The following is a 22,199-nucleotide window of genomic DNA, read 5'->3' as shown; positions in this document are numbered from 1 at the left end:
CCTCTCTGCAGCAGTCATGTGTCTGTACAGCGCCTCCTCTCTGCAGCAGTCATGTGTCTGTACAGCGCCTCCTCTCTGCAGCAGTCATGTGTCTGTACAGCGCCTCCTCTCTGCAGCAGTCATGTGTCTGTACAGCGCCTCCTCTCTGCAGCAGTCATGTGTCTGTACAGCGCCTCCTCTCTGCAGCAGTCATGTGTCTGTACAGCGCCTCCTCTCTGCAGCAGTCGTGTCTGTACAGCACCTCCTCTCTGCAGAAGTCATGTGTCTGCACAGCACCTCCTCTCTGCAGCAGTCATGTGTCTGTACAGCACCTCCTCTCTGCTGCAGTCATGTGTCTGTACAGCACCTCCTCTCTGCAGCAGTCATGTGTCTGTTCAGCACCTTGTCTCTGCAGGAGCCATGTGTCTGTACAGCACCTTGTCTCTGCAGGAGCCATGTGTCTGTACAGCACCTTCTCTCTGCAGCGGTCATGTGTCTGTACAGCACCTCTTCTCTGCAGCGGCTCTCTCCCTCCCCCCCCACCTCTCTCCCCCCCACCTCTCTCCCCCCCACCTCTCTCCCCCCCCACCTCTCTCTCCCCCCACCTCTCTCTCCCCCCCACCTCTCTCTCCCCCCCACCTCTCTCTTCCCCCCCACCTCTCTCTTCCCCCCCCACCTCTCTCTTCCCCCCCACCTCTCTCCCCCCCCCACCTCTCTTCCCCCCCCACCTCTCTCTTCCCCCCACCTCTCTCTTCCCCCCCCACCTCTCTCTCCCCCCCACCTCTCTCTCCCCCCCACCTCTCTCTCCCCCCCACCTCTCTCCCCCCCCACCTCTCTCCCCCCCCACCTCTCTCCCCCCCACCTCTCTCTCCCCCCCACCTCTCTCTCCCCCCCACCTCTCTCTCCCCCCCACCTCTCTCTCCCCCCCACCTCTCTCTCCCCCCCACCTCTCTCTCCCCCCCACCTCTCTCTCCCCCCCACCTCTCTCTCCCCCCCACCTCTCTCTCCCCCCCACCTCTCTCTCCCCCCCACCTCTCTCTCCCCCCCACCTCTCTCTCCCCCCCACCTCTTTCCTCCCCATCTCTCTCTCTCTCTCTCTCTTTCTCTCTCCCATTCACATCTGTCCCTTTCCTGTTTTTTTTTTGTTTTTTGCAGAAAAAAAACAAGTCATGATCCCCTGAAACTCCCCCTCCCCCCATGTCATTAAAAAGCTTAGGATCCAACATGTATGTTAAAAAAAATAAAATATATATATTTCTCAAACAGATGATTACTGAACATGAGAACTTAGCCTGGTTGTCCGGCATATAAGAGATCTGGCTATGGCATTATTTAGATGTTCCTCTCCTATAACGTCCCGTATATCGCAGCTTGAGCTGATTCTTGTGCTACAATAAATGCTGTTTTTTCTTCTCCGGATCACCACCTCTGAAGCCTCACTCATTCCAGCCCTTCCCCCAGATCTGCATTTCTGTAGGTCCCCTTCTAGTCCCTATTCGCTTTCCATTTTTGTTTGTAAAGCTCGCCCCCTAGTGGCCATTCTCCACATTTGCGCCTTTAAAATGAAAAATATATATATTTTTAACAAAATCCATAGATAAACATTTAGAAAGCTTGATTTACTTTTCTTGGACATGAAGTGAAAGCAGCACTATGTAATAATTTTTCTTAGGTTTTCCTTATTTTTATCGGCAGTTAAACTTATAGCATAGCTTTTATTAAACTATATAGCTTCAAATAATAATTTCAGCGCCCGAATATAGCAGAATTCACCAGATTGCCATGTGCTAAGCCTCTACGGCGTTCATCCATCCTATCATTGCCACAAAGAACTTTAACCAATTAACGACCTGGTCATTATTGCATACGGCGGGGCAGATGAACTGTATGACTTTTAGAGCAACATTCTCGGGTACATATATCATTCAACTCAAGTTTTAGGGGGGAGTATTGTAGCAAAATACAATAAGCAATTTCACCATTGTTTTTCCCATATTCTTATGCCATTTACTGAGTGTGCCTGGTGTTAGGAAACCAAAGCAAACGCCTTCTGTTAGTTTTGATCAATTAGCAGCATCTAGGCGGTTGAACTTCCAAGATCTGACTTATTTCTCTTCTTGCCCAATCAACTAAGTAGTCGGCGACGAACCACAGTCATCTTGATGTGGGTAATGGGATAAGGAAAGCTTCTCTGTCCACCTCCTTTAAGATGATATACATTTATTTCACTTGTCCTCAAAGGGATTGACTGCTTTATGGAACTTTCAACTGTTTAGATGCTGCTACCTGTATGTAGTTATTAGAAGATCAGCCCTGATTTCTTTTATAAAACACCGTCCCTATATTAGTGCTGCCTTTTCAGTAGATTTCAAAGTGGGCACACCAGTCCCAAAATATCTACTGATGGAGGGGCATTTGACCATGCTTGTCCATTAGCCACCTTTATTGAAAGCTCTACACATGCAATAAATTCTCATGGGCAATATTTTGAGTGGGAGCTGCCCATTGTAATTCTTATAAATATTATAAGTTATTAATTATCTGTTCTGCTCTTTCATAGATTGTCCGACCCGTCACCGTGGTGCCTACCATCCCAGGGATCCCAGGCCCTCCATCTCCACCACCTGTTCAGTCAGAGGCAAAATTGGTAACAGCTCCATTATCTATATTGTTCTTAAATTATCTCCTGATCATACTGTGATTTGCAGTGCATTCATGTCTGTCTGGGGCTTCCTTCTGAAATCTCCCATTTTCTCCCTCCCAAAAAAATCTGATTCATATGTGCCCCTGATGGAGCCTTTGAATTAGATAAGGCGAAACAAAGTCCAAAAGGGATTTATATTTGCCCCAGATGGAGCCTCTGAATTTAATAAGTTTAACGAAGTCCAAAGTTTGAAGAATTGGACTCAGTTTGCGCTCCTTTCTGGTGGTGTCTATAATTTCAGGTGGGCACGAGAGTGTAGTAGAGTACATTTTTGTGTCGGCATGGATTTTGTTTTAGGCTAAAGAGCATAATTACTTTTGGTTGCAGTAAAACCTCTGCTTTCTGAAACCTTATGGTTTTCCTTTGAGGGAAAAGATTTCAAGCAGCTCCAAACAATGGCAAGCGTTTGAGCTGAATTCACACATGGCGGAGTATTTCTGGTGCAGGGATGTGTTGTCTGTGCATTTTGCCTTATTGAAATGGTGAACTCTCCTGTGTAAATGAATACGATTACTGAAAATCCACAGCATGTCCATAATTAATGCAGAATATTTCCACCTCGCCTGTATTTAATGTACTATTCAGTAATTCCACTACGTCTGGATGTGGTTTCAAAATGCTTATTGTATTAAAGAGTTTTTTTGTTTCGGAGAACCTCTCTTCTTTGGCACAGTTTGTTGAAAACACAAGAAAAATAAACTGTCCTTAACTCACCCTCCCCTGGTCTTCGTTGCTGACATCACGTTGACAGGTCTGCAGCTAATCAGTGGCTCTTGCTGTCAGTTCAGGCAAAGCTCATTTTTGGCTGCAGAATAATAGCAGATAGCTGGAGCATCAGTGGAAAACAGCGCCGGACCCAGAGAGGGTGAGTAATGCACAGTTTGTATATTTTTTTTATCTGCATAAGGGAACTGGGGTTTCCTGTATAAGTAAAATACTCTCCTTCTATGCTATTGGAACTCCAAATTAATAAGATCTGTTTTACAAGCACTTAGGAATCAAACAACACACATTGCTTTTGTGGTGTACTGAAAGTTTCTATCTTTATTGCATCATGTGACCAGTTTATATAGTACCCCAAACAAAGAAATAACTATGCAACAATAAGAGCCGCAGGGCTGTGTGTAGAAATGTGAAACTTCCGGGCCCATCAGTGTTAGCTGAGCCCTATGACATCATTCAGTTATAAGACAAGATGGTTTCTATACAATACAAAATGGCTTGTATTCTCTCACACCTGAAACTGGAAAGTCCCTTAAATCTGTCTTTTTTTTTTTTTTTTCCTGCCATAGAGAAACATTAAGTCCTTATGACGATCAAGTGCTAAATTCTCCTGTGCACTTACCGTATTTTTCGCTTTATAAGACGCACTTTTCTTCCCAAAAATTTGGCAGGAAAATGGGGGGTGCGTCTTAAAAAGCGAATATAGCGGTACCTGGGGGTCCTGTCCTTACAGTGATCGGGCGGCCGGGTGCTGTGTGCGGGCGGCGAGCGGCGGCCGGGTGCTGTGTGCGAGCGGCGGCTGTGTGCGGGCGGCGGCCGGGTGCTGTGTGCGGGCGGCGGCCGGGTGCTGTGTGCGGGCGGCGGCCGGGTGCTGTGTGCGAGCGGTGGCCGGGTGCTGTGTGCGAGCGGCGGCCGGGTGCTGTGTGCGAGCGGCGGCCGGGTGCTGTGTGTGAGCGGCGGCCGGGTGCTGTGTGCGAGCGGCGGCCGGGTGCTGTGTGCGAGCGGCGACCGGGTGCTGTGTGCGAGCGGCGGCTGGGTGCTGTGTGCGGGCGGAGAGCGGCGGGTGGGTGCTGTGTGCGGGCGGTGAGGGGCGGCTGGGTGCTGTGTGCGGGCGGCGAGCGGCGGCCGGGTGCCTGTGTGCGGGCGGCAGATGGCTGCCGCCCGCACGCAAGCACAGGTACCCGGCCGCTTGCACGTAGGGTGGGCGGGCAGCCTGCTGGCTACCACTCTGTGCGGGCGGCTGTGCAGCAAATTACCCAGTTTCTCCGCGGTCCAAGTTTCAAATGATGGCGCCGGGAGCGGGTGCGTGCGCAGATGGAGCTCTTGGATGAGAGCTCCATCTGCGCATGCGCTCCAGACGCCATTATTTGAACCGGGACCGCGGACACTGGGACACTCACTGCACCGGCCTGCTGAATGACTCACCCGCCGATGCTGCTGCTGCTGCTGCCGCCGCCGCTGCCACCGCCGCCGCCACCACCACCACCACCACCACGGGCCCCCCGGCTCCTGCCACCCCGGACGCCACAGCATCTGCCACCACAGACGGCACCTGCCACCACGGACCCCGCTGCCACTGACCTGCCATGCCTGCCAGCACAACCTCTGCCTCCTGTGACCCCGCTTCACCACCACTGCTGCCCCCTCCGGTAAGAGAACACTGGATTATAAGACGGACCCCATTTTTCTTTTTTTTACCTTTTTTATGTCTAAGTTTGGGGTGCGTCTTATAATCCGGTGCGTCTTATAAAGCGAAAAATACGGTAATTAAAGTAGCTAGGCTTGGCTCACGTCGACTTTAATGATCCCTTTACTTTCATACGATTAATCTCATTTAATAGCTAATGTTTTAAATTGGGAAATCTGTAAATCATTTAATTAAGGTATAACAAAAAGGTGGGCTTTCATATTGGGCAGGCAAACCATTTGACAATGCCAGCTGGTAAGATATGGAAAAGGAGTTCAAGCGCATATAGTGCTGGCAGAATGCTGTTAAATGGAAAAGTTTATTTTTTAAACTTTCAGCAGGTGTGGTCATCAAGACCATGCCTTTTGTACCAGTTTTGTGTGAAAGGCTTGGTGCGTTTTAAGAGCCAAAGCTTTAACTAGTGTCATGATTCCTCTATGTAGAGCATCTTGCCTTTTGAAGATGCTCTGCTGCACTTTCCTGTGTTACTGTCTAGCAGTGTTTGACAGCACAGGATTCCATGTTGGTGCTGATTACTCAGGTATTCCACCTTCTTGATTATTGCTCAGGCTTTACTGAGCATGCTCGCCCAGGACATCGCCAGTTGTATTTTCTGGTTCTGTAGTTGTGCTGTTGGTTTTTGTGTCTGGTCTGATCTTTGTTCTCTCACCCCGGACCATTATTTGACTATGTGTCTGCCCACTCCCTGTTCCTGTCATGACCTCCTACCTTCTGACCTTGGACCGTTACCTGACCACATCTCTGCTTTCCCCCTGAACTTGTTATGTACTCTCCTGGACTCCTGACCCTTGGATATTGCCCTGACTACATCTCTGCTTTCCCTCTGAACTTATGTGCTCTCCTGGACTTCTGACCCTTGGATATTGCCCTGACTACATCTCTGCTTTCCCTCTGAACTTGTTACGTGCTCTCCTGCCTGGACTTCTGACCCTCGGATATTGCCCTGACTACATTTCTGCTTTCCCTCTGAACTTGTTACGTGCTCTCCTGGACTTCTGACCCTTGGATATTGCCCTGACTACATCTCTGCTTTCCCTCTGAACTTGTTACGTGCTTTCCTGGACTTCTGACCCTTGGATATTGCCCAGACTACAACTCTGCTCTCCCTCTGAACTTGTTACGTGCTTTCCTGGACTTCTGACCCTCGGATATTGCCCTGACTACGCCTCTGTTTTCTCCTTGTGCCTATACTTGTCCTCCTGGTAACAGACCCCGGCTTTCCTGACTATGACCCTGCCCACACTCCCCGTAAGTAGTGGCTGCATCACAACTACCTTTTGTAGTATACAATTTTTTTTTTCAAGCAAAATTACTATTTCTGTCTTTACAGTTTTTGTTAATCATTACTAAATATTCGAGTTCTTCTGGTTAAGCTGAAATAGGCTCAGGTCCTCTGAGGTTTCGCGCTGTTAATCCTATTAGCTGTAAGCTGTGATGGACATTATGGTGAGCGTAGTGCAAGCTTCAGGTCATCAGCAGTGACTCCAGTCTACGACAGCCCGTCAGTCCGGGGAGAATACACTGAAATACTCCCATGCGTCATGCGTGTCACTTTCCGGTTGCGGACGGTAAGTGCACATCTCTATGCTTTTATATCGGAGCGCTCTACTTAACCGAAAGAGCTGGAGAGGGAGGGAAGAGCAATCAGAAGAGCATTAAGTGGAGCTCTGCCCTGTGGGATCCACCATGTAAAGACTCCTGTGACAAACTGTGAGTTATCCTTCGGCACAGTATGATGCCAGTAGGTTTCCGGCAGGAGGCGAGCTGACACAGGGCAGGTTGGCAGCTATTCAGAAAGCTGTATTAAGTTGGTTGAGCCCGGCATGGAAGCTCGTGTTCAGCAGAATTCTCCTGACCTGCCTCTCTGCATGCCAAGCTCATCAGCAAACACCTAATGAACCCCCCTCGAAACAGACCCCTTCCCAGCCGCCTTCATTTTCCCCGTGTCCTCTGGGGGAGGAGAGACAAGACTTCATGAGGACTGATGATGCTGCAAAGACCACAATAATGATAATTAACTTGCTGAATTTAGAAGATTATGCTGTTAATTAGTTGCAAAATAAAGATAAGTAATAGAGCAGCAGATGGTGGGATAACACCCAGGAGGAGGAGGGTTATTACCCTGATGAGCTTTTGTGGCAGATATGAAATATGGATCTGACTTTTTCCTGTGCTGTTCCTAGAGAATATTACCTGGTTTCTGTAAGCTGATGATGGAGCGAGCGACTCCTACCAAATTTTGACAGATGTCTGAGGTTTTTGTTTTCAAGGGTACTTAATGCACAAGGAACAAGATTCTTCATGTATGCACGCTAATGAGAAAAGCATATTATCGGTATACGGTATATAGCGTGTGCTGTATCCAAAAGGTAGAACATTCCATTCCTATATATACGTTGCAATAAAATTAAGCAAGTATCCCCTGATATTCCCACCCAGCCAGATCCTGTCATATGGAAGATGGTGCATGTTGGCTTAATGGCATGGTCCTGGCATATCAGATGGCATGAGGCCATTTGCCATATGGCCAATATCCCTGGGATAAACAAATATAGGAGATTGCTGTCCAGGAAAGCTACGCAAATTGCTGCATCTACTGCCAGATACTGTGCGTTGTATCGTCATCCATAGAGGAACATGCCCAATCTCCGTGTCTACGTTCTGTCTTCAGTTTTCTATCCATCTTCTGGAATATTTCCTATTCCCAGTTTCGTCGTACACTTAAGGGGTCCGACCTGGTTTCTATAAACGGAAACTACAGCACTGCTCTGGAGCTGCCAAATAATCTATAATGGGGTCTGCTGGGATCTGCCAAGGTGTTTGTTGTAGATAACGTCCTATTAAATACAAGGCAGCAGAAGCCCAAAAGAGAATAATGGCACTGATTACAGAGTTTTGTTAGGCCGCTTCCACATTTCGTTTTTACCTACGTTCAGTGGTTTCGTCAGAGCTTCCGTCCGAACGCCCCCGCAAAACGGGTTTCGGACGCATGCGCCGACGGGGCCGTTGACTATAGTGGAGCAGACAGAGTCAGCGTGTGTTCTGTTTTGCACCATTTTCGGGTGTATACGCTTTCTGCAGTTAGACACCAGACTTAGTCCACTACGTCAATGGCCCCGTCGGCGCATGCATCCGAAACCCGTTTTCCAGGAGTGCTCAGACGGAGCTCTGACGGGAGCACTGAACGTAGGTAAAAGCGAAATGTGAGAGCGGCCTAAAGGGGGCTTTACACGCTACGACATCGCTAATGCGAACTCGTTGGGGTCACGGAATTGGTGACGCACATCCGGTTGCATTAGCGATGCCGTTGCGTGTGACACCGATGAGCGATTTTGCATCGTTGCAAAAATGTGCAAAATTGCTCATCGGTGACATGGGGGTCCATTCTCAAAAATTGTTACTGCAGCAGTAACGAGGTTGTTCCTCGTTCCTGCGGCAGCACACATCGCTCTGTGTGACACCGCAGGAACGAGGAAGCTCTCCTTACCTGCCTCCCGGCCGCTATGCGGAAGGAAGGAGGTGGGCGGGATGTTACTTCCCGCTCAGCTCCGCCCCTCCGCTGCTATTGGGCGGCCGCTCAGTGATGTCGCTGTGACGCCGCACGGACCGCTCCCTTAGAAAGGAGGCGGTTCACCGGTCACAGCGACGTTGCCGGGCAGGTAAGTACGTGTGACGGGTCTGGGCGATGTTGTGCGGCACGGGCAGCGATATGCCCGTGTCGCACAACAGATGGGGGTGGTTACCCACGCTGGCGATATCGGGACCGATATTGCAGCGTGTAAAGCCCGCTTTACACAAATTTTGCATTCCAAATTATGTTCGAAAACACCCAACAAAACTAGGGTTGAGCAAAAAGATTTGTAGGACCCTCGTTTGGGCCCCACATTGATACTCTGCATCAGCCAGACTGGAGTGATGCAAACATTGTTGACCGGCCCTTCAATAATGGTCTCACAGGCACATAGTGGCACATAGTAATCGCAAGAGGGACCCAGGTTGCTGGTAATCAGGTTCTGGCCAAAGTTTGCAATGCTTTAGTCTGACTACCATTGAGCACCAACGTGAACGCTAGACCAGGGTTCTGCAAATCTTTTTGTGCAACTCTACACAAAACACCTTCCAATATTTGCAATGGGGGAATCCACATTGTTATTTATACGGCCTCTACGCTTTAGAGCTTTATGCTGCTGTTTTGAAAACTTCTTTACCATTGAAGTGGCTTTGATATGGCTTCTTCCTCGAAACCATGGCAGGTGATCACAAGTTGATTAGCCCCATTCAATAGGGCTAATCCATGGGAACAGCCACAGAAATTGAGATTACAAATCTCTGACTGAAAGCCAAGGTTCAACCTTAAACAAAAAAAAACCAAAACAACTTTTTGTGAACATATTCTAATGGAGGTTTATACATGGGTTTAGATAGCTAATTTAATTAACATTAGATTATGAGAAAATTGATTTTAAAGGTTATTTTCAAGTTGTCTCTTGAGTAGCTCATAGCTTTGCAGTCTCCTTACTTCCTGGTCTCTGGCAAGCCGGGCTCTCCTCCTTGATTGACAGTTCTGGTAAGTAGCAGAGCTGTAGTATTAGGCCGGAGTCACTCTTGCAAGTGCCTTGCGTGCTCATTGAATCACCCATCACGGCCGCACACTCTCTGGACAGGAGCGGGTCGGTTGCTTATATCTCTATGCAGCTGAGACGCTCCTGTCCAGAGAGTGTGCGGCCGTGCCGGGTGATGCAATGAGAGACTTGCACGAGTTACACGCGAGTTACACGCGAGGCACTCGCAAGAATGACTCTGGCCTTAGAAGAACTATAAAGCTGAACACAAGTTCTGTTGTAGCACATTCAGCGATCAGTGGTTTGTTCTAGAGTCTGTTATCACTGTATTTATACATAGCATAGCTTATGAACAAGCACACCGGGCCGGACAATGAGAGCCCTGATTAGGAGACCTGTTACGGAAACTGCTAGGCTGGTGAGTTTTCAAGATTAATCGTAGCAACAGAATCTAAAAGTCAGGGAGAGGACAGTGAGCAGATAAATGCTTTATAGAAATCAATAGACTGGAGAGAGGTGGCTGGGATGTTAGGAGTTAACTCCTCCTTTGGAATGTAATTACTACCAGGTCTGGGCAAGCACTAGTGATCAAGCTCCATGGAAACTAGCTGTACACTTTATAAGATAAAAGTTGTCATTGCAGAAGAATATGATCATATAAAAAAAGTCAATTGCAAACTACTTTATTTTTATGCTGTGTTACTATGTAAAGCAATTTTAATAAGTTTTGACTGCCCCTTTTAATCAACCTATGCAACATTTCGGCTCAAAATAACAGAGCCTTTCTGAAGCATGCTTTGAGCCGAAACGTTGCATGGGTTGTTTAAAATCAGTTTTCTCTCCATCTGAGTTTGGAGCGCTGCCTCCGGTTTTTTACAAACTGTATTTTTTTCAGACTAGAACACGCTCCATAGGCAGCACCTTTAGATTTAGACAACAGAAAACAAGAAAACAAGAAAAAATATTTTTCCTATTATTTATTTTTTAAAACATCCCTGTTTGTGCAAAGTAGGGAAGTCATTAGCACTTCTTTTAATGTAATAGGGTAGAATAGGAAAGTCAGTTTAATGCAATAGGGTAGTAATAAATCTATTGTTAGTGCTTTTCTGCAGTGTGTGTATTAAACACACACAGCTCTGCTACATACACATTTGCATTTACATACACAGCTTTGTTACGTGCTCATTTTACATACAGAGCTCTGCTACATGTACATTTGCTCTTACATCGCTCTGCTACATGCACATTTACACGACCATACACAACTCTGCTACATTCACATTTATATGAACATACACAGCTGTGATACAATCACATTTGCATTTACATACACAGCTCTGCTACATGCACATTTACACTTACACAGCTCTGTTACATGCTCATTTTACATACACAGTTCTGCTATATACACATTTGCTCTTACATCGCTCTGCTACATGCACATTTATATGACCATACACAGCTCTGCTACATGCACATTTATATGAACATACACAGTTATGATACAATCACATTTGCACTTACATACACAGCTCTGCTACATGCACATTTACACTTACACAGCTCTGCTACATGCACATTTACACTTACATACACAGCTCTGCTATATGCACATTTACACTTACATACACAGCTCTGCTACATGCACATTTACACTTATGTACACAGCTCTGATACATGCACAGTTACACCCACACACTACCACATTATGTAGTTACTGATTGGGACCTGAATGGATGCTGTAGGTCAACAACTGAAGGACCTTCTACTCGCTTAACTGTAAGACTTTTTCAGATCATGTGATCAGTCATACGATCTTAACGGTCCTGGAATTACTTGTGTGAAAGGTCCTTCAGCTACTGAGCTTGTATAGCCTCCATAAAGGTGTCGCGGGCGGAGGAGGGGACGCTGCGCTCTCCCACTGCTCGGGTCCGGCTGCCGCTGCTGCTGCGGCTGCTGCTGCTTGGTGGTGGCTCGAGTGGTGGGCCGGATCCCGGGGACTCGAGCGGCGCTCCTCGCCCGTGAGTGAAAAGGGGATTTTGATTGTGGGGGTTTTGATTATTGTCCGTGACGCCATCCACGGCTGTGGTGATATTGGTGACACCACCGCTGCTCTAGATGGGGATCCCGGGAGCGTTGACAGGGAGCAGCTTTGATGTTAGTTCTCCCCTCCGTGGGCAGGGGGTTGGTTGTCCCGGGGCCCGGTGATGGGGTAGGGATGGATGGCAGGCGGGTTACGGGGCCTGGAGAGGTGCAGGGTCGCGGGGGCAGCACTGTGCCGCACGGCACGGTGGTACTCACTCAGCCAATGATGAGGACACAGTTCTCGGTAAAACACACGGCTGGATGGACGGGTCCCACAGACGGCTGCGGTGTTGTTTTCTCTCGGCAGGTTGATGGTGACTGCCTTTCCCTGCACCTATGTACGGTAGATGGTTCCGATGGGTTCCCACCGGTAACCCGCTCCCCAGCTTGGATATGGGCTGGAGGAGCCCCTTTTGCCCGCAGGCTTTGGCCCTGAGAAACGGTTGCCTTGGCGGTGGCGGTGTCTCCCTCACTTTGGTTGGACTGTTGCCTTCTGTCGGGACTTGGCTGTTGGGAAACTCAGGAGGTTCCCTTCACTAACGAATTTGGCAAATTCACGGCGACTCCTAGCCTTGCCGGGGTCCGTAAGCCCCTGCCAGATGGTGCTGGCTTCTCTTTGCGTACCGGTCCGGTACCGCCGGGCCACCGCCCGTCCACGGTCCTTACGGTAGACTCCAATCGGCCACTCCTGCAGACGGTCACCACCGTCTGCCAACCTTGCTGATCTGTCCGGGCCACACACCCGGACCAACTTCAGGCTGCTCAACTACTACTTCCTTCTGCTCACTTTCACCTCCAACACTGGTCTGCCTGGTTTTCCCGCCTCCAGGACTGTGAACTCCTCGGTGGGCGGGGCCAACCGCCTGGCCCACCCCCTGGTGTGAACATCAGCCCCTGGAGGAAGGCAACAAGGGTTTTGTGTTCTGACTTCGGTGTGCCTGCTGGGAGTGTGGGGTGTGTTGGTGTTGTTCTCTGTGGCCTCTGGCTTGTCCAGGGCGCCAGACAGGTCCCGGCAGGGCCGGTGTCAGCATCGGGCGCACCCGGGCAAGTGTCGGGGCACTGGACCGCTAGGTGGGCCCACTCGCCGTCGGCAGAGATCAGTGGTGCACTGCCAATGGCAGCAGGCCACATGACCACTATGGGGCCCGTGAGTCAGAGGCCCAGTGCCATCTCTGGCACCGTGCCACCTGCCTCCTCCACCCCCCTTGCGAGTCCCCCGCCGAGGATCACACTTTTAATTGTATCTACAGTTGCTGATACAATTGAAAGCAATGATGAGAGAGTAAGCGGCGCGCTGCCTGTCTCATCATTCCTCTGCTGTGTCTGTGCTATGACAGCTCAGCACAGCAGAGCACGATGACGTTACTATTGCATGGCTGCTGTGCTGAGATGTCCAGAGTGGCAGAACAGTGTACACGTTGAAGAGACCGCAGCAGGGTCTCCACAGCGTCCTCTCCCGCCCTGCACCCATCACATAGATCAGTGTGGGGCAGGAGGATGAGGGGGCAGCTCTCTATGATCGGGGAGGACGCAGTGTCAGCATTCTCCTCCATCCTAGGAAGCTGCCTTTGGGCTGAAAGACAAACACATTTTTTAGCAAAAATATGGTATATACAAGAGGCTTTGGTGATGACTGTTGGGCCTTTCCACCCATTTTTCCATGAAAAGTGCTGCTTTTCTTTTTCTATCGCTAATATAATTGCTATATATGTTCGGAACATCTCTACTTTAGAGAGAGGAGTAAGCCTATGTGCCCACGAGGACAGTGTCCTGCGGATATATCCGCAGGATATTCCGCAGGAGCTCCCAGGAAACCGCACCACAACGTTTGTCTGTTTCCATGCTGCGGAATGTCCTGCGGATATGGTGCGGGCATTCTGCATTGAGGATACAGTACCATGGCTTCGGCACAGCATCCTCAATGCAGAACAAGTACTGGAGTGATCGGGTGTTCATATTTACCTCCATCATGCAGCACCTCGCTCTCCGGCGGCCGTGTCACTCTGTCATCATCTGGTGCACTGTGCTAGAGAAGGTGGGTGGGCCTGCACCAGCTCCGGCTGTCACATGACCGGAACTCGTGCAGGCCCCGCCCACCTCTTCCTTCCTGCACCTGGATCCACCACGCTGCTGTACACCGGACGGAGAAAGTGATTCGGGTGTCTGCTATCAAGGCAGGTAAGTATATGGGACCCTGCGGAGAAATTCGCAGGAATAATTGACATGCTGCTGATTTTTCCGCAGGGAAATCCGCATTATTTCCGCTGCGGAAAAATCCGCAGCGTGGGCACAGCAGTTCCCAAATGCCATAGAAATGGCTGGGGAGTAGCTGTGCTGCAGATTTTTGAAAAATCCGCGGCAAATTCCGCGCATTTTCTGCAGCGTGGGCACATAGCCTAAGACCCATGGTGCCACTTCTCCTCTACAGGTAAAGCATGAAGAATACTGAAATCCATTATGCGGCAACCTTGCTTACACTGATGGCCCATGTCGACAGCATGGCTACCTCCATGTCGGATGCCGTTGATTATTATCTAATGTGTATGGCAAGTCTGAGTCCCTTCACCACCAATAGTGCCGCCTATGGAAGAACATATGGCTGCCTACGACCATCGCTATGGAATAAAGCGAGAGTGGGTATGGTGTATACAGTCATGGCCAAAAATTTTAAGAATGACACCAAAATTATATTTTCACATGATCTGTTGCCCTCTGTTTTTTAATTGTGTTTGTCTGATGTTTACATCACATACAGAAATATAATTGCAATCATATTATGAGTACCAAAAGGTTATATTGACAGAATGAGTTAATGCAGCAAGTCAATATTTGCAGTGTTGACCCTTCTTCTTCAGGACCTCTGCAATTCTCCCTGGCATGCTCTCAATCAACTTCTGGAGCAAATCCTGACTGATAGCTGTCCATTCTTGCATAAGCAATGCTTGCATTTTACCAGAATTTGTTGGTTTTTGTTTGTCCACCCGTCTCTTGATGATTGCCCACAAGTTCTCAATGGGATTAAGATCTGGGGAGTTTCCAGGCCATGGACCCAAAATCTCTATGTTTTGTTCCATGAGCCATTTAGTGATCCCCTTTGCTTTATGGCAAGGTGCCCCATCATGCTGGAAAAGGCATTGTTGGGCGCCAAACTGCTCTTGGACAGTTGGGAGAAGTTGCTCTTGGAGGACATTCTGGTACCATTCTTTATTCATGGCTGTGTTTTTAGGCAAGACTGTGAGTGAGCCGATTCCCTTGGCTGAGAAGCAACCCCACACATGAATCGTTTCAGGATGCTTAACAGTTGGCATGAGACAAGACTGGTGGTAGCGCTCACCTCTTCTTCTCCTAATAAGCTGTTTTCCAGATGTCCCAAACAATCGAAAAGGGGATTCATCTGAGCAAATGACTTTACCCCAGTCCTCAGCAGTCCACTCCCTGTACCTTTTGCAGATTATCAGTCGGTCCCTGATGTTTTTTCTGCAGAGAAGTGGCTTCTTTGCTGCCCTCCTTGAAACCAGGCCTTGCTCAAGCAGTCTCCGCCTCACAGTGCGTGCAGAAGCACTCACACCAGCCTGCTGCCATTGCTGAGCTAGCTCGGCACTGCTGGTAGTCCGATCCCACAGCTGAAACAGTTTTAAGATACGGTCCTGGCGTTTGCTGGTCCTTCTTGGGCGCCCTGGAGGCTTTTTGGCAACAATGGAAGCTCTCTCCTTGAAGTTCTTGATGATGCGATAGATTGTTGACTGAGGTGCAATCTTTGTAGCTGCGATACTCTTCCCTGTTAGGCCATTCTTGTGCAGAGCAATGATGGCTGCACGTGTTTCTTTAGAGATAACCATGGTTAACTGAAGAGAATCAATGATATCAAGCACCAGCCTCCTGTTAAAGTGTCCAGTGGTGTCATTCTTACTTAATCATGACTGATTGATCGCCAGCCCTGTCCTCATCAACACCCACACCTGTGTTAATGGAACAATCACTAAAACAATGTTAGCTGCTCCTTTTAAGGCAGGAATGCAATGATGTTGAAATGTGTTTTGGGGGTTAAAGTTAATTTTCTTAGCCAATATTGACTTTGCAAGTAATTGCTGTTAAGCTGATCACTCTTTGACATTCTGGAGTATATGCAAATTGCCATTAGAAAAACTTAAGCAGTAGACTTTGTAAAAATTAATATTTGTAGCATTCTCAAAACTTTTGGCCATGACTGTATATCATTTCCCGCAGGATCTAGGCCCAACGTGCCACAATGTATGATCGAAGATTGCCCATACATGTATATTGTGGACTTTTTTTTTTTTTATCAATATGATTTATTACCGGGTTTAAGTAAAGAACATTTTGTGAATAAAAAAGAAAAAGCCCCCTCCTCTAAATCCGAGCCTGAGCTTGTATTAAACAGCACGCACAGTTTTGTAAGCACCATTAACCCTCAACTGTTCCCAATGGGGCCAGCAACATATTGCACTGGAGGGGTGTAAGAATTAAACAAATCTCATTGTGTACATTTATTTAATTTAACAAATCTTTAGGGGAGAATGCTATTTTCGGCTTTGCCCTCCAGTGCTAAGTCACACCTAATCAGTTCTCTTAAACCGTGTGAGCCGGTGACATATAGCCGATGTCTGCGAGACCATACGGTATCTGCTGAGCGGTCCGGGCACACGAGGAGATGATGAGGAATCATGGCTGCTGTTTCCTTGCATGAGATTGCCGCCTCACCCTGCAGTCATTCTTCAACCTAATGATTTTTATGGATCTTTTCACTGGGCCTACGTGAATAGTAACTGAACGCCAGTTTATTTTTCAGGCTTGTTTTTGGTTATTTGGGGAATTACTAAAGTTGTGTTCAAACCACGGCTGGCGCTTGTGTGGTAAAATACACTCCAACATTGAAACACCAAGAAGGAAAAGTCATGGAATGATGGAAATCTCAGGGTGGGTAGATGTGTAGAAAGGGAACCCATCAGGTCCAATATGCACCCAGAACCACGAGCAGTTCTGGGTGCATATTGTTAATCCCTAAGGGCCGTTTCACACATCCGGAATTTCGCCGGATTACCGGATCCGTCACACTCCAGTACAGTGTTAATCCTGTACAATAGCATCGCGGCAAGCTCCAGTCACATGACAGCATATGATCGAGCTTGCCGTGATGCGATTATGCTGTATTACACTGTACTGGAGTGTGTCGGATCCAGTAATCCGGCAAAATGCCAGATATGTGATACAGCTCTAACTGGCCCTGTATATACTAGCATAGATAAAGAGATCTGTAGAAAAAGTATTTCTAAAGATCCTTTATGATATGCTAATGAGTGCGGGGATTAGTCGCAAGGGCAATACTTCCCCCGAGTAGTCCGCCCTCTTAACATGCTGTTCAGTGCCCACCGTCATTAGCATGGACATGCTTACCTGTCCCTTGTCACCACTTCCGCCGCTGGATTTAGGCTCATTGCGCATGATCAAAAGTCCTGGAACGTCCGGTCATGTGCACTGTGAAGCCGAGTGTACACATCCCGGCTTCAGAGAGGTCTAGTGCGCATGACCGGAAGTGCCAGGACTTCTGATCGTGCACACTGACCCTAAACCCAGCATCTGGGTCAGTTACAACAGACACGCGTACGCACATCACCACTGATGATGCTGGGCATTGAATAAATAGCATGTTAGCTGCCCCTGTGAGCGTGATAACCTGCTAAGAGGGCGGACTAGTCAGGGGATATACCGCCCTTTCAAATAGTCCCTGCGCTCATTAGCATGTCATGAAGGATCTTTAGAAATACTTTTTCTAAAGATCCCTTTTACAGGGACAGTTAGGCAGGGTTAAGAAATATGCGCCCAGAACTGCTCGTGCTTCTGAGTTTCATATTGGATCTGGCAGGTTCCCTTTAAACATCACTGCGTTTTTTTTTTATTATTGCAGTGCTCAAGTAGTGCTTTAAATCTAATCCCCCTACCCCTGGTCTTATACTCACCTACCGAGGTCTTTATCTGTGTCCAGCAGTGCTCCGGTTAGTCTCTTGTGATTATTGACCTTTGTGACAACGGAGGTCACAAATCAATACTTGTCTATGGGAGTGTCATTTTGGACTCCTTTTGGCTCTCATAGACTTGTATGGAGCGCTTGTAATGTAACTTCTGGCCAGTCAGAAGTTATTACGGGCACAAGTTGGCATCACAGAGACTGGAGTAGTGTCGAAAAACAATGATGCCGCCAGAAGGTAAGTAGAAGATCGGGGGCTTAGATTTAAAGTGCTACTTCAGCGCTGAAAAACAAATCACTCTGGAGTAGTGCTTTAGTGATCTATAAAGGATGAAAAAACAAAAACCATATTTTCAGAACGTCTCGATTTAGCACAGAAATTCCCACACTTACAGCCTTGGCTGCTATCATTGAGGTTACTAATGGCTGGCTGAGGAATGTTCTGCAACACTGAATGTGGTCTGGAAAATCATCAAGATCCACTGCTGGCAGCTCCCTGTGCAATAATCCAACCAATGATGTCCAAGATGAGCTCGATGGGAGACAAGTCCGGAGACACAGCAGGCTGTGGGAGCACGTTTAGACCACACATGCCACTCAAAGCAGCACGAGAAACATGCGGCCTGATGTGTTAAAAAAAACATACTCTTTAGCTTGATGTCTGGCTTTCTTGCCTGCCACCTGGTGTTGTGCAGGACAGTGAGCTATGAAGCTAAAGAGGCTGGTGCTGGGCCTGGTAACCCCCTCCCCCCCCGTCTTCTCCTCTGACCCCCTCCCCCCTGTCTTCTCCTCTGACCCCCTTCCCCCCCGTCTTCTCCTCTGACCCCCTTCCCCCCCGTCTTCTCCTCTGACCCCCTTCCCCCCCGTCTTCTCCTCTGACCCCCTTCCCCCCGTCTTCTCCTCTGACCCCCTTCCCCCCGTCTTCTCCTCTGACCCCCTCCCCCCGTCTTCTCCTCTGACCCCCCTCCCCCGTCTTCTCCTCTGACCCCCCTCCCCCGTCTTCTCCTCTGACCCCCTTCCCCCCCGTCTTCTCCTCTGACCCCCTTCCCCCCCGTCTTCTCCTCTGACCCCCTTCCCCCCGTCTTCTCCTCTGACCCCCTCCCCCCGTCTTCTCCTCTGACCCCCTCCCCCCGTCTTCTCCTCTGACCCCCTCCCCCGTCTTCTCCTCTGACCCCCTCCCCCCGTTTTCTCCTCTGACCCCCTTCCCCCCGTCTTTTCCTCTGACCCCCTTCCCCCCGTCTTTTCCTCTGACCCCCTTCCCCCCGTCTTCTCCTCTGACCCCCTTCCCCCCGTCTTCTCCTCTGACCCCCTTCCCCCCGTCTTCTCCTCTGACCCCCTCCCCCCGTCTTCTCCTCTGACCCCCTCCCCCGTCTTCTCCTCTGACCCCCTCCCCCCGTCTTCTCCTCTGACCCCCCCTCCCCCCGTCTTCTCCTCTGACCCCCCTCCCCCCGTCTTCTCCTCTGACCCCCTCCCTCCCCCCGTCTTCTCCTCTGACCCCCCTCCCCCCCGTCTTCTCCTCTGACCCCCCTCCCCCCCGTCTTCTCCTCTGACCCCCCTCCCCCCCGTCTTCTCCTCTGACCCCCCTCCCCCCGTCTTCTCCTCTGACCCCCCTCCCTCCCCCCGTCTTCTCCTCTGACCCCCCTCCCCCCGTCTTCTCCTCTGACCCCCCTCCCCCCGTCTTCTCCTCTGACCCCCCTCCCCCCCGTCTTCTCCTCTGACCCCCCTCCCCCCCGTCTTCTCCTCTGACCCCCCTCCCCCCGTCTTCTCCTCTGACCCCCCTCCCCCCGTCTTCTCCTCTGACCCCCTCCCCCCCGTCTTCCAGTGACGAAGTGACTTCTTAAAGGGGTTGTCCACTACTTGGACAACCCCTTGTCAGTCCCCATGTGCGCCCCCTTAAAAATAACAAATCTTATATTCGCTTTCGGTGCTGGTGGGGTTCTAGCAATGTCAGACCTCGTGTTCCCAGGGCTCACATGGCATTGTTATGACATGCGAGCCTCGCTACCAATGAGCGGCAACTTATTTCTTCCCGCCTTCGTACGGTTAAATAATAGGAAGTGAGGGGCAGCCACAGCACTCACTTCCTGTCAATTACGTAAACGTCCGAAGGTGGGGAGAAGGAAGCTGGTGCTGTTTGGTCAAGGGGCTCGTGTTATGATTCAGGGACTGAGGAGGATCAAAAAATGCGGAATCCCAAAAAAGTAAGAGTGGCTAGAAACTTAACGGACTGCAGACCTAATCCTGACACACAACTAGTAGTAGCCGTGGGGCGGGCCTACGATGACCTGGATGCCTCGACAAAGCCGGAGAACTAAATAATCTCACAGATAGAGATATAAGAAAGCTAATCTGCCTCAGAGCAGTCCCCAAAGATAGATAGCCCCCCACATGTAAAGGCTACGGTGATATAGAAAAGGTGAGGCCCAAACTATCTTTATAGGACAGGATAGAAAAGAGCAACTGTCTGCAGCCGTAAAAAAAAAATCCTGAGGTCACACAACCTTCTCCCCCACTGTATCAGCACCCTGATGTTACTGGCATCCAAAAACACTAATACAGATGAGGGACTGAATTAATACTAAGCATGACAAACACAATACCTTGCAGAATCATGGATCTAAGTATACAGACACTCCCAGAAGGGAATGATCCCATTCCACCAAGAACTCCACACAGACAAAATAGTAATCAAGCCTTAGTATTAAAGCAGAAAAAACACCAAGAAAGTGGAAAACAAACTGCAGAAGTACAAAGACCAGATGGTTACAGAATGTCCTTAACACACAGAAGACATTGACCACCGGCAAGTAACAAGAGAAAACTACTCAGTTAAATAGCCCAATCTGACCCTGATTGCCAGTCCTCCACAGGTGTGTAGCTTTCACTCCACACATCAACTGCACCGCCAGCACTGACCACAAGAGGGAGCCCCAAACTGGAAAACGTATTCACAACAGACTCGTATAGCATAACAGTATCATGTGAGCCCCAGGAACACGAGTTCCAACAACATTGGAACCACACCAGCACTGGAGGCGAGTATAGGATTTGGTCAACCCCTTTAAGTGCTCTGCCAGGCCCAGAGCACTTTACACTTTATTTGCATATTTATTAAAATGCAAAAAGATGTTGATGGATTTTACATTTTGAAGAGTTTCCCGTCTACATATCCCATTTGTGGCTGCTATGTTTACTTTATAACTCTTGGGAAGAAATAACTGCATAATCCTCAGTTTAAAATCAGCAAAACAAAGGCTAAGGCTGGAATAATAAAAGGTTCATTTAATATTACATAATTTTACTAAGTATTAAGTATTATATAAGTTTTCTTAGGCTGCTTTTACACATCAGGTTTTTGCTGTGCGGCACAATCCGGCGCTTTGCAGAACGCATCCGTTTTTTTCTGCCGCCTGGTGCGGTTTTTCCTCATAAAAATTTATTAGCGCTAGATTGTGCCGCATGTATTTGCTTTTGATCCGGTTTTTGCTGGTTGCGGCAAAAATCGTCACTCCGGCGGCCGCACAGGACGCAAAGAGGAACGTTTTTTGCCAGCGGCAAAAAAACGCATAACGCCGGGTGCGGCGCCGTGCGGCATGGTACATAATGAAAGTCTATGCACGCCGAATCCGGTGGCATTCATCAAACGCCGGTAGCATGTACCGGATTCAGTTTTTACTTCTGAGCATGCCCAGAAGTGAGAAAAACATTGCTTGTCAGAAAATCTCACTCTCTCTCTCTGGCCTAAGAAAATCGGTGGGAGTGGAGTGCGATAAAACATTGCATTCCACTCGGACCAATTCTAGCCTGTGTGTCAGCGCACATGAGCGATTATTTTCTCAGTCCTAATCGGACCGAGAAAACAATCGCAGCATGCTGCAACTGTAATGCGAGACTCTTCACTCTCGCACCCTTTCAAGTGAATGGGGCGAGAGAAAAATCGCACTGCACTCGCGGTACACTGGTGCAGAGCGAGAGTCGCAATAGCCGGGTACGGAGGAGAGAGGGAGATAAATCCCACTTTCCCCTCCTCCGTGCCGGCCCGTCCCTCCGCAGCGCTGGCCCGCCCCTCCTGAGAGCCTGCCCGCCCCCCGCAGCTGTGGTACGCTCGCACGGTCGGACCGCAGAAGCAGGGACACTAGCATGACACTTGGCTCCTGCTGTGCTGCCAGCGCGAGCCGAGTGTCATGCGAGCATCGCAGTAGTGCCCCGTGTGGCCCCAGCCTCTCTCTCTCTCACACTCACTGACTCACTCTCACCCACTCGCTGATCACCGGAGCAGCGCTGCACGGCTCTCACACTCCTCTGGCTGCTTCTCCTGATTTGAAAATGCCGGCCGCCCATTATTCAATCTCGTATTCCCTGCTTTCCCCGCCCACCGGCGCCTATGATTGGTTGCAGGCAGACACGCCCCCACGATGAGTGACAGCTGTCTCACTGCAACCAATCACAGCC

General features: G+C 49.2%; 1 protein-coding gene across 3 annotated transcripts in view; it reads left to right on the top strand.

The window, feature by feature from the left end:
• ATF2 (activating transcription factor 2) overlaps positions 1-22,199 on the top strand; it is a 144,949-nt gene that overhangs the window by 49,647 nt on the left and 73,103 nt on the right. For all 3 annotated transcript variants that reach the window (XM_075317362.1, XM_075317359.1, XM_075317360.1), the window contains exon 8: positions 2,540-2,626. In XM_075317362.1, coding sequence (XP_075173477.1) covers positions 2,540-2,626 — 87 coding nt within the window. The remainder of the gene's footprint in view (positions 1-2,539; positions 2,627-22,199) is intronic.

Source organism: Anomaloglossus baeobatrachus, chromosome 7 (assembly GCF_048569485.1).
Source record: "Anomaloglossus baeobatrachus isolate aAnoBae1 chromosome 7, aAnoBae1.hap1, whole genome shotgun sequence".
Taxonomy (NCBI): Eukaryota; Metazoa; Chordata; class Amphibia; order Anura; family Aromobatidae; genus Anomaloglossus; species Anomaloglossus baeobatrachus.
Note: the sequence above shows the minus strand (reverse complement) of the source record. Positions and strands in the feature narration are given on the sequence as shown.